This window comes from Podarcis pityusensis (genome assembly GCF_964106645.2).
Source record: "Podarcis pityusensis genome assembly, chromosome: 9".
NCBI classification, from domain to species: Eukaryota; Metazoa; Chordata; class Lepidosauria; order Squamata; family Lacertidae; genus Podarcis; species Podarcis pityusensis.
The window spans coordinates 8,770,518-8,784,560 of NC_138034.1; the positions used below are offsets into that span (position 1 = coordinate 8,770,518).

At 41.4% G+C, this 14,043-nt stretch overlaps 2 protein-coding genes across 8 annotated transcripts in view; both read left to right on the forward strand.

Annotated features, from left to right (window-relative positions):
• SLIT2 (slit guidance ligand 2) overlaps positions 1-3,842 on the forward strand; it is a 220,416-nt gene extending 216,574 nt beyond the window's left edge. For 2 of the 6 annotated variants that reach the window (XM_081019796.1, XM_081019797.1), the window contains 3 exons: positions 560-771; positions 1,194-1,282; positions 1,950-2,184. In XM_081019796.1, the coding sequence (XP_080875922.1) occupies positions 560-771; positions 1,194-1,282; positions 1,950-2,042 (394 nt within the window). In that variant the 3' untranslated portion in view covers positions 2,043-2,184. Of the gene's footprint in view, positions 1-559; positions 772-1,193; positions 1,283-1,949 lie in introns of all 6 variants that reach the window. The other 4 variants (XM_081019793.1, XM_081019794.1, XM_081019795.1 and 1 more) reach the window with 3 other exon arrangements.
• The window catches only part of PACRGL (parkin coregulated like), a 126,225-nt gene that overhangs the window by 100,946 nt on the left and 11,236 nt on the right, over positions 1-14,043 (forward strand). Inside the window, exon 1 of one of the 2 annotated variants that reach the window (XM_081020191.1) lies at positions 13,183-13,339. The exons of the other annotated variant lie outside the window; for it this stretch is intronic. The gene's annotated coding sequence lies outside the window, so the exon portion shown is untranslated. Of the gene's footprint in view, positions 1-13,182; positions 13,340-14,043 lie in introns of those variants that run through there. 2 annotated transcript variants of the gene reach the window in all.

Consider the following 14,043-nt stretch of genomic DNA (forward strand, 5'->3'; position numbering starts at 1 on the left):
GCCCCTGTGGATCAGGCTGCCTGAGGTGGTTGCCTCACCTTGCCTTATGGGTGGGCCAGCCCTGATTACAGGTAAGCCATGTCTTCTTCTTCTTCTTCTTCTTCTTCTTCTTCTTGATCATTAATAGCTCGTATCAACCTCAGTCATTTTAAGCCAGATTATGCATTCCTTGCCCACACAGTCTCTAACACTTAAAGGGGGGAGGGCAGGGATCTTGAGGAATGCAGAATTTGGCACCTGTGACACCTTGCTCAGGTCTTCCATAACACATCTACAGTGGCAATATTCCAGTACTAACAAAACAAACGGGCTACCTTCTTCCGTATCGTTGCACTAACCTTGCGTACCAATTAGAGCAGGCCAAACGGCTTCGCTCCATGTCGTACTGACATGTAGCGCGTTCTAAAAAGGAAGGGGAAGTAAAAACCCTATAAGCCATTTCCTTTTTGAGCACAGTCCAAAGTTTTTTGTTTTGTTTTACAGTTAATGTCGCTTAGCCTTGGATTGGAATGAATACAGTAATTTATTTTTATTCTCTTGGGCTTGTCTCCCCCTGTAGATGTGTGCATGGTAGCTGCTTGCCAATCAATGCGTTTTCATACAGTTGTAAATGCCTGCAGGGACGTGCCGGTGTCCTCTGTGATGAGGATGAAGAACTGCCTAACCCCTGCCAGTCCATCCGATGTAAACACGGTAAATGCAGGCTTTCAGGCCATGGGAAACCGTATTGCGAGTGCAGCAGCGGATACACTGGGGACAGCTGCGATAAAGGTAGATAACCAGTTTGTCACAGTTTCACATAAGAGGGAAAATATTCGTTTTATTGTCGAAACATAATAAAGATGGAGAAAACAAACAAACCCCAGTCTTGCACACATGGCAGTACATTTTTCTTTGGGCTTCTTTTTTTATTATTTCTTCCCCCCTTTATCCCACCCTAAGCTCTACAGAGCTTCTCTCAGTGAAAAAGGAATATTTTTTTTAATATAATAATGAAGAGGATTTTTTTTTAATATTAAAAATGATCTTTGAATTTAATATTAGCACTTGGAAGATTTTTCCCCCATCAAGTATTTTGCTGTGAGAACTTTTTTCTTTGTTCAGAAGCGACTTTTTACTATATTTGAACTGCCACCTTTTACCTGCTATATCTTTCTGTATTTATTGTTTCTCTGCCTTCTGCAACTGCGAAGCCAAATCCAATGATTCTGCTCCTAGTTTTATCACAAACTCTACTTTTGACCTCTCATCTTCAACTGATTTATCACAGCGAATTATACAGGTGAGATGGATAAAAACAGGATATTTTCCCCTCCACTGTCATCTTGTTCTTTTCTTTCCTTGTCTATCAAGGCTCTTTCACTTTTCTCTCTCTCCACCCCCACCCAAACTTTTTTTCTTCAGCTGACATATATTTATTTTGTACTTTGCATCAATGTGACTAGAATAGAATATGGGGTTTGGGTTTTTAACCCAGATGTCTCCTATTTAAACTGTTTTTATGTCCCAGTAATTTATGAAGTTAGTGGAATGTAGCTTCTATTAAATAACAGATTGAATAATATTTAACTCAAGGTCTAATAAATGAAATTGCATGCCGTCTCAAGTACTTCCCAACAGTAAAAGAAACCAGCTGGTCGTGCTGTTAGGAATAGATGATGTGTATTTTTGTAATAAAGGAAAAAGAATTAAATTTCCAATTTTCTTGTCATTGTAATAGCAGCGTATTTATGGGTTTAGGAATAAATCACCACTAAAGAATAAGCGAATCTGAAAAAAAAGCGCAATCTGCTTTTTTAATCCTGTGTACCAGAACCTTTATTTTCCCAAGCTAAAAATAATGTAAACAAGAGTCTATATTTAGACGCATTTCATCTTCTTAGTAGATGCCAACGATTGATATCATTGCATGGTGTGTCATCTGGGGGCTGCTCTTTTTCACGTTGCAGAAATCTCTTGTCGAGGGGAACGAGTCAGAGATTACTTCCAAAAGCAGCAAGGTTATGCCGCGTGCCAGACGACCAAGAAGGTATCGAGACTAGAATGCAGAGGAGGCTGTTCGAATGGGCAGTGCTGCGGACCATTGAGGAGCAAGAGGCGGAAATATTCTTTTGAATGCACTGACGGGTCCTCATTTGTGGATGAGGTCGAGAAGGTTGTGAAGTGCAGCTGTACAGAGTGCCCCTCCTAAACATGCCCTTTTTCGCTCCACTTTTGTCTTTTTTTTTAATGTTGTATACTTATTGACCGTGTCTTGGGACTAATTAATGCTTCATAGTGGAAATATTTGAAATATATTGTAAAATACAGAACAGACTTATTTTTATTATGAGAATAAAGACTTTTTTCTTCAACTGCAACAAAACAAAAATAAAGTGCTTGAACTGAGACTTCTTGTACCCAATAAAAATACCTGGTAACATTTCAACAGTGATGGAAAAACTTAACAACTTTTAACATCAGCCCTTCTTTGTAACATTCTGAAGATAAACAGGCACTTTGCTCAAGTGACTTTCAACCCTACAATCTTATTGATGAAAAATCAACCCCAGAGTCTGAGGCTTTGCTTTCTTTTTTTACTTCCTTAACTAGTTTTTCGTTGTCGTCGTTTTTGGTTTTACTCTCTCGACAAGATCATATCAAACTCTTCCAGGGCGTGCAATGAAAAGGCACAAGGCGAACAGAAATCCTTTTGCGCAGATTTATGTTACGCGTTTTGTACGGCATAGAATAATCAAGTCGGGAAAATGAAACATCTTGCCTCCTTAACAGAAGAGAATTCACCATAACCCTAAAATCTCCTGGTATATTCTTTTATGTCGGCATGTTAGCAAAAGAAGAAATTGAATGAGTGTTTATCTACCCTCTTCCAGTATTAATTTTTTTTTTTTTTTTGTAATATAAATGTTAAGGGGAGGATAAAAAATAGATTATTGTTGGGAAAATTAGGTATAATATGGAGTTTTGTTTTTATGAGTTCTGAGCGACTCTATACAGTATTCGGTTTATTGAGAAATATTTATTGTATCAAAGTACACTGTACTTAACATTTAGGCCACCCCTTTTACTGTTTTTTTCAATGCTTTAATATATATTAATTTATATTTGTCCTGATATTTTTGTACTTCCTGTTGTTGTTGGGGTTTTGTTTTGTTTGTTTTTTAAAAGAAGACTTAATCAGGATAGTTGCAATAGGACTAACATGGCATGTTCTCATGGGGTAAATAGATTTGGTCTGGGGTTTTTTTCTCTCCTTGGCAACCTATCATCTGCCTGGTGTCACTGAAAGAACTGGATGCCAGAAGCAACAACAGGTTGTAGTTTTCACGATAGCAGGGGCATCTCTCAAGTCCTTGTAACGAGTGAGGGGTGAAAGAGTCTTTACAGTAGATGGCAAATGTATGGAACTGAGCATTTCCCTGATATACATTGCTTTGCAGAAAATGAAATGATGTGTAGAAACTTGACACTAGAAAAGTAGACCTTTACAAACTAATATTCCCTTGGAGTATCCTTCCCTTTAAAATTAAAAAAAAGAGGCTGTATTACCAAGAACTGTGACTTTTCCCAAATATTAAAACTACTTTACTTGTCCTAATGTTTCCCTTTGTTAACATTTTTTGCTGCTAAATCACAATATAGAATTGGTAATAATTCTTCATAGTTGGTTGTGTTCTTTTTTTCCAGTAAATCTCGGGGTACCCCGTAATGGGGGTGTTTTTTTCAATTTTTTTAAAAAGAAAAAGTTAGATGTACATGTGTAATACGGTGTTTCTTTGTCTTATTTGGACTGATATCAGTACCTTTACTGATGTTTGTAAATTAAACAGATATTTACTTCAGTGCTAGCTTTTGCTTGTATTCTTCTAAGAAGTTTAACTTGCTCAGCGGCCTATAATTAAACTCCAGTAGCATAACAAGAGTCAGTTTAAAAAGCTATCCCAATCATAAACATGACCCTGGGAATATATTGCTGTCAAGCTAAAGACAGAACCTCCATGCTTGTCTTGTAGATTCAGAACTATTTTACAGTGTTATCTCCAAACAGTCACATAGTTGATTCTCAGGATACTTTTCTGAATATTAATCTAAATTTCTCCTGAGAAAGAACTGCACACACCATGCATTGAAATTTCATATTTGACTAGTTCTATTCACATGTTCCGGACGCAAGTGGGGCTGTGGTTTAAACCACAGAGCCCAAGGCTTGCCTAATCGTAAGGTCAGCGGTTCGAATCCCCATGACGGAGTGAACTCCTGTTGCTCGGTCCCAGCTCCTGCCAACTTAGCAGTTTGAAAGCACGTCCAAGTGCAAGTAGATAAATAGGTACCGCTCCAGTGGGAAGGTAAATGGCGTTTCCATGTGCTGCTCTGGTTCGCTAGAAGCAGCTTTGTCATGCTGGCCACATGACCCGGAAAAACTGTCTGCGGACAAACGCCGGCTCCCTCGGCCAGTAAAGTGAGATGAGCGCCACAACCCCAGAGTCATTCATGACTGGACTTAACTGTCGGGGGTCCCTTTACCTTTACCTATACACAGGTTGCTTGCTCACCTCTGCATCTTTCATCTCCATTCATTGTCCCAGTTTTCATTCTCCTTTCAGCCCTTGTTGTCTCTTCTTTTCATTTTTTGGGACCACACCCACTCCAAAGTGCAAACAGTTATTTTTCTAGCCGCTACCCTGTCCTGCTGTGGGACGAGGGTGGCGCTGTGGGTTAAACCACAGAGCCTAGGACTTGCCGATCAGAAGGTTGGCGGTTTGAATCCCCGCAACGGGGTGAGCTCCCGTTGCTCGGTCCTTGCTCCTGCCAACCTAGCAGTTCGAAAGCATGTCAAAGTGCAAGTAGATAAATAGGTAACGCTCCGGCGGGAAGGTAAACGGCATTTCCGTGCACTGCTCTGGTTCGCAAGAAGCGGCTTAGTCATGCTGGCCACATGACCCGGAAGCTGTACACCGGCTCCCTCGGCCAATAAAGCGAGATGAGCGCTGCAACCCCAGAGTCAGCCACAACTGGACCTAATGGTCAGGGGTCCCTTTACCTTTACCTTTACCTTTACCTTTACCCTGCCCTGCTTCCCATGCATTTGACCCTCAGGCCCCTGTGTCCTCTACTTTCCTATGTCGTTCTGCCTGCCCTACCTCTCTGGTATTGGGGCAGCTCATCCTCAACAACCGCCACCGTGAAGTCTGATGATGTTTACACCAGTTAAGAGTATAAAACACCCCTTTCTCCTTAGCAAGAAACTATCACTGAAATGGGGAATCGTGAAATCATATTATGGTGTCACGTGAACAAAGTCTGTTTAAGAAATACCAACTGAAGAACAATTCATGAATGCAAACAAAGCAGATTTAACCCTTTACAACAGCTCCCCACCAAGTTGCTGGGCAAAACACACAGGTGCCATACTTGCAAGTTCAAAAGCACGTCACCTGCCTCCTGTCACCTGCCTCATTCGTACTTCATCAGGAAAGCTACTAAAAGTGGTTCTGGGGACTACGTAATTCCTGCTCAGTTGCTAAGCCTGTCTCAGATGGACCATTTCAGCTCTTCCTGGTATGTGCTTTAAAACACGTGTGTTGGAGACATTTGAGGAGAGAGAGACTGTATATGGGGGTCGATAAGCTATGGTAGTCCTCAGAGCCAAGATGAGTGAGCTGGAATGCTTGGGTGTTTTTTTTTTTATCACAAGGAAACATAGATGTAGTAGTCAGAATGGAACCCTGGCAGAATGGAGAGAAACAATGGGATATGGTCCGGGCCGGATTTAGGTTTAATGAGGCCCTAAGCTACTGAAGGTAATGGGGCCCTTTATATGTCCAGCTGTCCTTTGTCAACAACAAATTGTCGCTGTTTTCTGTGTTGAATATATGTCATACGGTAATTTACGGACCTAATAGGTATCTAAAGCCATTTCCACATGTTGCCATGCTACCAGTCCATGCAGAATGTAGGCACCCCACATATAGAAATGAGCAAACCAGTGTTATTTTAGGGAGCAGGCTAGCATTACTTACATCATAGGAGCCTACACAACACCGAACACTGTTGCTGCATGTAGGTTTTTTGTTTTTTTTTTAATCTTATATTTTGGAAATGTACATCTTTTTTTTTTCTTTTTTTAGGGTGGGGGCCAAAAGAGTGGGGCCCTAAGCTATAGCTTGTTTAGCTTATACGCAAATCCGGCACTGGATATGGTTGTCTACAGGAAAGGGTGTACTGTAAGTATTGTCACTCTGTACATCAAAGAGAACAATCGATAGATTCCAAAAGGGGCAGACTCTTGTGTAGGATCGCTGTGAGTGTCAGTACCAGACCTCAAAGAATAATTTGTGGTTCGAGGACCCGACCCCCGCGATGTGAAATAAATACACAAGGACACGTGATATAAGGTTAATGGGCAAGAAAAGGCCACAACTTTATTGATTACAGCAGTGAAAAGGTATTGGCTTAGGCATTGGATGTCTAAAACAAGGGGGTTTATTCACCAGTAGGTGGAGCCTGTTGATGCTAATCCAACTATAGGCTCTCCCCTGATGTCACTGGGGGTCGTGCCATGGCCTCCCGCCAAGCAGGCATCGGACAGAGTACACGACCGCCAGATTCCTTTAATGGAATACCCAAAAATTGAAGGCATAGGCGATGGCCACACCCAGCCCTTCGACACACCACAACACATTATTCCAATGCCTAACCTACCCACCAATACCACAAAAAGTTGTGACGATTGCTACGAGGTAGGCGGAAAAACCAAAAAGCCTAATGCCAAATGGAAAAATTCCTACCAGGCCCCCTAGACAACCAGGGCGACCAACCTAAGGTCCATAGCAAGGCCAAAGAACAAAGACCCTGAGCTAAAGGGGAGTGGAGGGTGGGTGACTCACGACGAGAGGACGGAGAAGAATGAGGCCGAGGAGAGGCTGGCACCGCCGCAAAAGGCTGCTGAACACGCCCCCTCGAAGGCACCTGGTTGGATGCCTGCTGAGGGGGCGTGGGCGCCAGCCAGGTGAGAGGAGGAGGCAGGGGGCTAATTCCCCCTGCTAGGGGCGGAGCTCGGGCTCCCGCCCACAACCACTCCCCTCTCTTCCAGGGAGGAGAGTCTTTAGCACTGGGGATGCAGTACCACCCCCAAGCGATCTTAAGGTGGAAAATGAAATTAAGCAGAGGGTGAAATGGCATAGTAATGGGTGACTTCTTGCCCTCACACAGACTGGGTAAATGTGCGTTCCGCTGACAACAAAGAGGTAGGATTTCTAGATGTCCTTAATGATGGTACAACACCACCCTTCCTAGGAACCATCAGAGGGGAGAAGACCATGGCCTTAATCCTAAATGATGCCTGCAAACTTGTGTAAGATGTAAGTATTGTTGAACCTATTAGGAACAGTAACCACAGTGCTATCAGATTTAACATATCATTGCCACAAAAAAAGCTTCAAAAGAGAAAACTTCTAAAGAAAGAGACAAATTTCTCCATAATGCTTTGGGACAAATCAATAATAGCTCAGCTATAATGTATACTGCAGATTGGGAAAGGTACCGCGAGCGTCAAGAGAACTGTTCGCAACTGAAACATTTGAGGTTTCAGGGAACATAGTTTCCAAATTTTGATGGTAGTTATTAATTAGATTATTTGCATTCAGCCTCTGCAGTATCTTGTAGCTGTTAGGTAAAATTATACTGATATTTGTGATTTGGCCCGATTTAATTACTTATTTAAAACATTGGCATAATAGCACATTATGTGTGCTGAATATGATAATGAATTTGGGCAAAGCCTGCCTACTGGAATGTCAAGATCATTCAGCTTTAATTCATAATTTGGAGAAATTATAGTGAATATTGGTTAAAATGAATGTTGCCATGGAGTCTGGAGAGGAAGGGTGTTCCTTAAGTAGTCTCCACACAAAATGGAGAAGTCCATTCTGGGCTTCACCAGAAACCAATGCCATGTGTTGATCATATTGGCAAGATCGTATTCTTCAGTTTAGCCAATTCTACAGCAAGCATAGAGCTTTTTTTCTCACAAAAGAGTGAACAAGCTTTGGAGCAAGGAAGCACAATACCAAAGCTTGATGGAAGACATGAGAGGGGGTAGACTGGAATATCAGGTAACTTGGAAGCGGGGGGGGTGAGGGGTGGAGAAAGGACGATACAAACATGTTTGGATCTCTTTGATTCCATTCACTAAAGGCGTTTGAACCAAAGAAGCTGAGCTGAATGTAAGAATTCACACTTGACCTTTCTCTGGCAGTTGCAGTAGAGCTTGATTTTCATAAAGGGCTGTTAAAAGATCCCATGCCAGCATCCTTCCTATCTCCCGTGCTCCATCATGTATTCATTCTTATTCATTAATAAGGATGTGACAGTGCTTGAACCTGCCTATCTTATCAAGAGAAGTCTACTGGAACATATTCACATGAGCCATCCCTCTCTCTTATAGAAACATTTATGCAAGGGGTTGTTTTTCCAACTGCTTTAAAAACCCTTGAAGTAGCAATAACTAAACACATTGGCTTCTAATCAAAGGCCTTGGCTGCTTGGTTAACATGAATAGAAGTCAAAATAAATTAAAACAGATAAAAAGATAGTTAAAAAGACTCTTCTTAAAAACCTAAAAACTCCCCGAAAAGAATCAAGTCTTCAAAAAAGTTATATGATCTAAGAAAGTCGTTAAAAGAATCCTTCCAAAAGAATTTAAAAATTATAATGTAGCACCTTACGAGACCAACTTGAGTAGTTTTAGGTATAAGCTTTCATGTGCATGTACAGTTCTTCGGATACACTGAAACAGAAGTCATCAGACCCTTATATATAATGAGAGGGGTGGGGAGGGAATGGTACATGAGTAGAATGTTACCTTTTCTTGAACTAGTACATACTACATTTACTAAAGTTTCCACTACTTCCACTGCTTCCATCAGAGCCAGATTAATGCAATGTCAACCACATTAAACTGCCAACCATTTTTGTTGATTAAGAACCTAGTGTTTTTTAAAAATTTGTGTTAGTCAATTAACTTAGATTTGCAAATTACCTAATCCTTAATATAGAAATATTTTTGAAACATAAAGGAAATAACTTACACTTTTAAATAAACAATATCACTTCTTTTTTTTGAAACTTTGAATTGTTGATTTCATAAATTTTACATATATTTCTTTAATAGGCTCCAAACAGCAATACAGTGGTACCTCGGGTTACATATGCTTCAGGTTACAGACTCCGCTAACCCAGAAATAATACCTCGGGTTAAGAACTTTGCTTCAGGATGAGAACAGAAATTGTGCGGCGGCAGCAGGAGGCCCCATTAGCTAAAGTAGTGCTTCAGGTTAAGAACAGTTTCAGGTTAAGAACGGACCTCCAGAACAAATTAAGTTCTTAACCCAAAGTACCACTGTATAACCTTGGAACATGTAACAGAAGATAGAAAGCAATTTTATTTTCATTCCATGCTGTAACCATATAACACCAAAATGACCTAAAGATTCATGATCTAAATGTGTACCTTTATTCCAGTTCCATTTATACATACACTATATATATGCAAATAATTCTATCTAATAGTCACCATAGTCGGGCGGTAAACAGCTGTTCAAATAAAGTGTTGCATTTCAGTGGCTGAATCCCACTGCAGTGGCATCCCTAACGTATTACACCTCTTTACTTTCCTATGGTTGCCATTCATTCCTGTAGAAAAGTAAAGTGCTGGGCTTGGGGACAAATGACAAGAAAGCACAGCTGAGACTGAGGGCTGTAACTGCCACTGAAAAAGATCCCACCATAATATTCTTGCAAGAGACAAGTCCAGCTACACACACACACACACACACACACCATCAATAATAATGATGACCATTTTGCTAACAGTATACAGTGGTATCTCGGGTTAAGTACTTAATTCATTCCGGAGGTCTGTTCTTAACCTGAAACTGATCTTAACCTGAAGCACCACTTTAGCTAATGGGGCCTCCCACTGCTGCCGCGCCGCCAGAGCACGATTTCTGTTCTCATCCTGAAGCAAAGTTCTTAACCTGAAGCACTATTTCTGGGTTCGCGGAGTCTGTAACCTGAAGCGTCTGTAACCTGAAGCGTATGTAACCCGAGGTACCACTGTAATATAATCTGCCACATGGAACAGATGCAATAGTATTACAGGGAGAAGTACGGTATTTAATGGATGCACAAATAAAATCTGAGCAAGAACAACTGATTTGGTGAAAGAATCGCTGTTAACTAATTGCCCAAGCTCAGCCTCCTCATATAAGTGGACTGACAGATATGAAGGGTAGCATAAAACCATTAAGCTTCTCTTTGATCTCACAGCTCCTATAGAACCTTTAAATCAATGAACCATGAAGCTACTCAGCTTTTCCTATTTACAGCACATAAAACTACTTTGGGGTGCCTGACACATTGCTACATTATAGATCAAAGCTAGGGAGATGCTCCAGATCTAAGCAAGATATTTGTGAGGTTTATTCTCTCCCCCCCCCCGGCAAAAAAAACCTTTTTGCATACATTTGAATACCAAGAGTGGACATTTTTATCTAGATTTTAGAGAAAAGTCTCATAAGTATTTAGTAGGAACTCAAAAAATAAATGGGGGGAGCTAAAGGAGGTCACAGTAACTGCAATGACGCCCAACATTTTTAATGTTAGTAGAATTTTATACAATACTGCACCATGCCTTGTAAAAACCCAAGGTATCATTTCTGGAAATAGATCGCTAAGCTCCTGTTATTGTAGCTGCATATTGTGCAGAGTTGGAAAGAGAAGCATGCGGATAATCCAGTATTTCAAATCTATGGCATTTGTGAGGGCCACAGCATGTTACATTTTCCCTACATGTGCAATGCACACAAACAGGAGCACAATAATTTCCCATGAAAGTTGCATCTGATAATGATTAATGTGTTCAGCTTAATGTTTGCCACTTTTGTGCCACCAACTTTTGGAAATGTAACAGAATACAATTATTTTAAAAATGTAGTTCAATGCATTTTGTTTATTTGCCAAAAAACCCCACCAGAAATCACGGCTGCAATTTCAGTTGGGGAATAGTCAAGCACACACAGAGGATTTTGGATAACTTCTTGCTTGTAAGTTCTTTTTATTTCCTCTTTCTTTTTAGAACTACTTTCAGGCATTAACTTCTTAAAGCCAACAGAACCTGTCCCTTTGGTATGAAGACCTAGGACGTGGGTCGTTCATTTATTTAGAACACATCATTCAGCCTGCAGAACTAGTGATCAGAAATGCAGGTGCTCCTGATAATTTATTTATTATTGTTTAAAATTTAAAGCAGCCACTACTGCAAAAATTAAGTGTTCAGGGTGTTCTCATGTAAAACGGACCTGGTAAAAGGCATTGCTCAAACCTCTGAAGAATACAAATTTATTTGGAGAAACACATAAATGATTTTAAAGGAGGAAACATCTTTCACCAATTTCCCCCTCCCCCAACATTTCCGTAATATTTGCTGTTAATATTCTATGTGCCTTTCTTCTAAGCTGGGATGGAATGTGCAAAACACATGGCACTTTATCTAGCATTTATATATTCCCATTTCCTCTTGCAATTAACCAGCCTGACAGTAAATAACTCCGCAACCCCATCAAGTGGACAAAGTATAAAACTGAATAAAAGCCAAAGAACATTGTTTGCTGTGCTAGGTGGTTATAATGTGAACATAAGGCAACAGCAGTGGCTGGGCTACCACACCCATTTCCCCTCATTTTCACATTACAGTAACATCATTCATAGATGACGCAAAAAGACAAACTACTGAAAGCACATAATCTTAAGTGAAGAACTTTTCAGGTCCCCTTGTTTTTAAATGAAAGATTTAAACAAGAGTTTATTCTTGTTGAGATCAAAGAAGCTTCAAAGTGCTTCAGTTCGGATAGATTCTACTCTCAACTCAAAAAGTGTATTCCTGGCTGTTATACGGATGGGAGGGAGGTTTGGGGTATTATTTTTTGGTTCTTTTAAGAAATTTTAAAAAAGGCTCTTTATAATTTTGCAAAATATACCCTTTAACTGCATGAAATATACTGCCTGATGCTGATTTTCCATTTAACTTCCTAGTTTTCAAACGACTAAAGGTTTTGGCAGATTTTTTTCTGAACACTCGGGGGTCAAAAGAAAGTAATTTAAAACAACTGTTGCTGAGACATTTCATTCCGAAACTGCTAAGACAGAGCCAGATAGAGGATGATAACAGGTGGGGAGTCCTTTCTGCTGGGGATAATTCAGATGGAAATACCCAGGTGTTATTTATGTGTGCTATTACTGTGGCCTGCGTTTTGTTAGCCCCAAAAAATGGAAAACGAGTGAAGTCCCAACTGAAGAATGGCAACTTAAGTTGACAAAACATGCACAACTTGCTGACTTAACATATAGAATAAGAGAACAAGAAGAACATACGTTTAAAGAAGATTGGAAAACGTTTATTGGATATATGGGAAATACAGCTGAAAACGCCGGCAGCATTAAGATAAGATTCCACAGTGTAAATAAGTTTTGATGGATGTAATAATGGAATACTGAATGGGATAGGTTTTGTAAAATATGCAGGGATTTATGATCTGTAGAATGAACCATGGAAAGAGAAGAAAGGAAGTCATTGATATCTTAAGGATGTAAAAGGAGTATTTTAAAATGTAAAGCAGAAAATTTAGTATATATGTGTGTGTGTGTGTATATATATATATATATACACACACACACATATATACACAGAGTATATATATATACACACACACACACACACACACACACACACTCTGTGTGTATGTATGTATATATATTTAAATATACATATATTAAATATATATATACATATTTAAATATGTGTATATATTTAAATTTAAATATATATAGGATGGTAACAGGTGGGTCCCCACCCCCGCAGCATAAATCCTGGCTGTGCCAGCCCCCCCCCCCGCCCCGGTTTATGGGCATTGCGCGTGCACGCACTGTCATGTCATCAATTGTCCTCCCCTATTATTTTATTCAAGTTGGCCACAACAATAGCTGTTATCACTCATGTTATGGCCTCCTGCCCATGCGCAGTTCTCTCACAAAAAAGCAAAGAGTGTGTGCGTGTGTGACGGAATTCCGAGCGCCCTCCGCCTTCTCCGCGAGGAAGTTTGGCCTCTCCGGGCGCCCGTAGTTGCCTTGGCAACGGCGACGGGCAGCTGCGGCCTGCGCGGGTTTCCACGCCTTTCCGAGGAGCCGGCGAGCGAGCGAGGGAGGCGGCGTCGGCGGCGTCCCGGCGAGGGAGAGGCGCGCTCCTTCCTTCCTTCCCTCCCGTCCTTTTCGCCCCCGGGCCGTAAGTCTCCCCCCCCCCGCAGGTAGGTGGCTCGTCCCGCCTCGTCGCGTTAACGGGCGAGGGAGTTTGGCTCGCGGGGTCCTGGAAGCAGGGCAGCCCGAGCATGCGCAGAGCGCCTTCTCCTCCCCTCAGCGCTGAAGAAGGTGCGCTCCCCTGAGCATGTGCAGAGTGCTTTCCCCAGGGCAGCCCGAGCATGTGCAGAGCGCCTTCTCCTCCCCACCCCCTCAGCTGGGAAGACGAGGTGGGGTGCCCCCCGAGCATGCGCAGAGCGCCTTCTCCTCCCCTCAGCGCTGAAGAAGGTGCGCTTCCCTGAGCATGTGCAGAGTGCTTTCCCCACTGAAGAAGACGGGGCTGTGTTTAGCGCTTGCGCGGCTTGTGCGCACACAAGACTCCAGTGCAATAACTTAGTTGGTCTCTAAGATGCTACTAGTAGGATTTTTTTTTAAAAAAAAATTATTTTGTTTTGACTATTGCAGACCAGCATGGCTACCTACCTGTAAATGCGATTGAGTGTTTGGGGTGGGAGGAGGGAGGCTCTGTTAATTTCATTGTACACAGGTAGTACATTGAAAATAAAAGTATTATTATTATTATTATTAATTTATTTTCTTGGCGCTGAGCTCCGCTGGGAATCGGTAAGGTTTGTTATGCCCCTGAGAAGGTGCCCTGCTGGATGAGTAGCCTTGTCTACTGCAGCGTCAGGT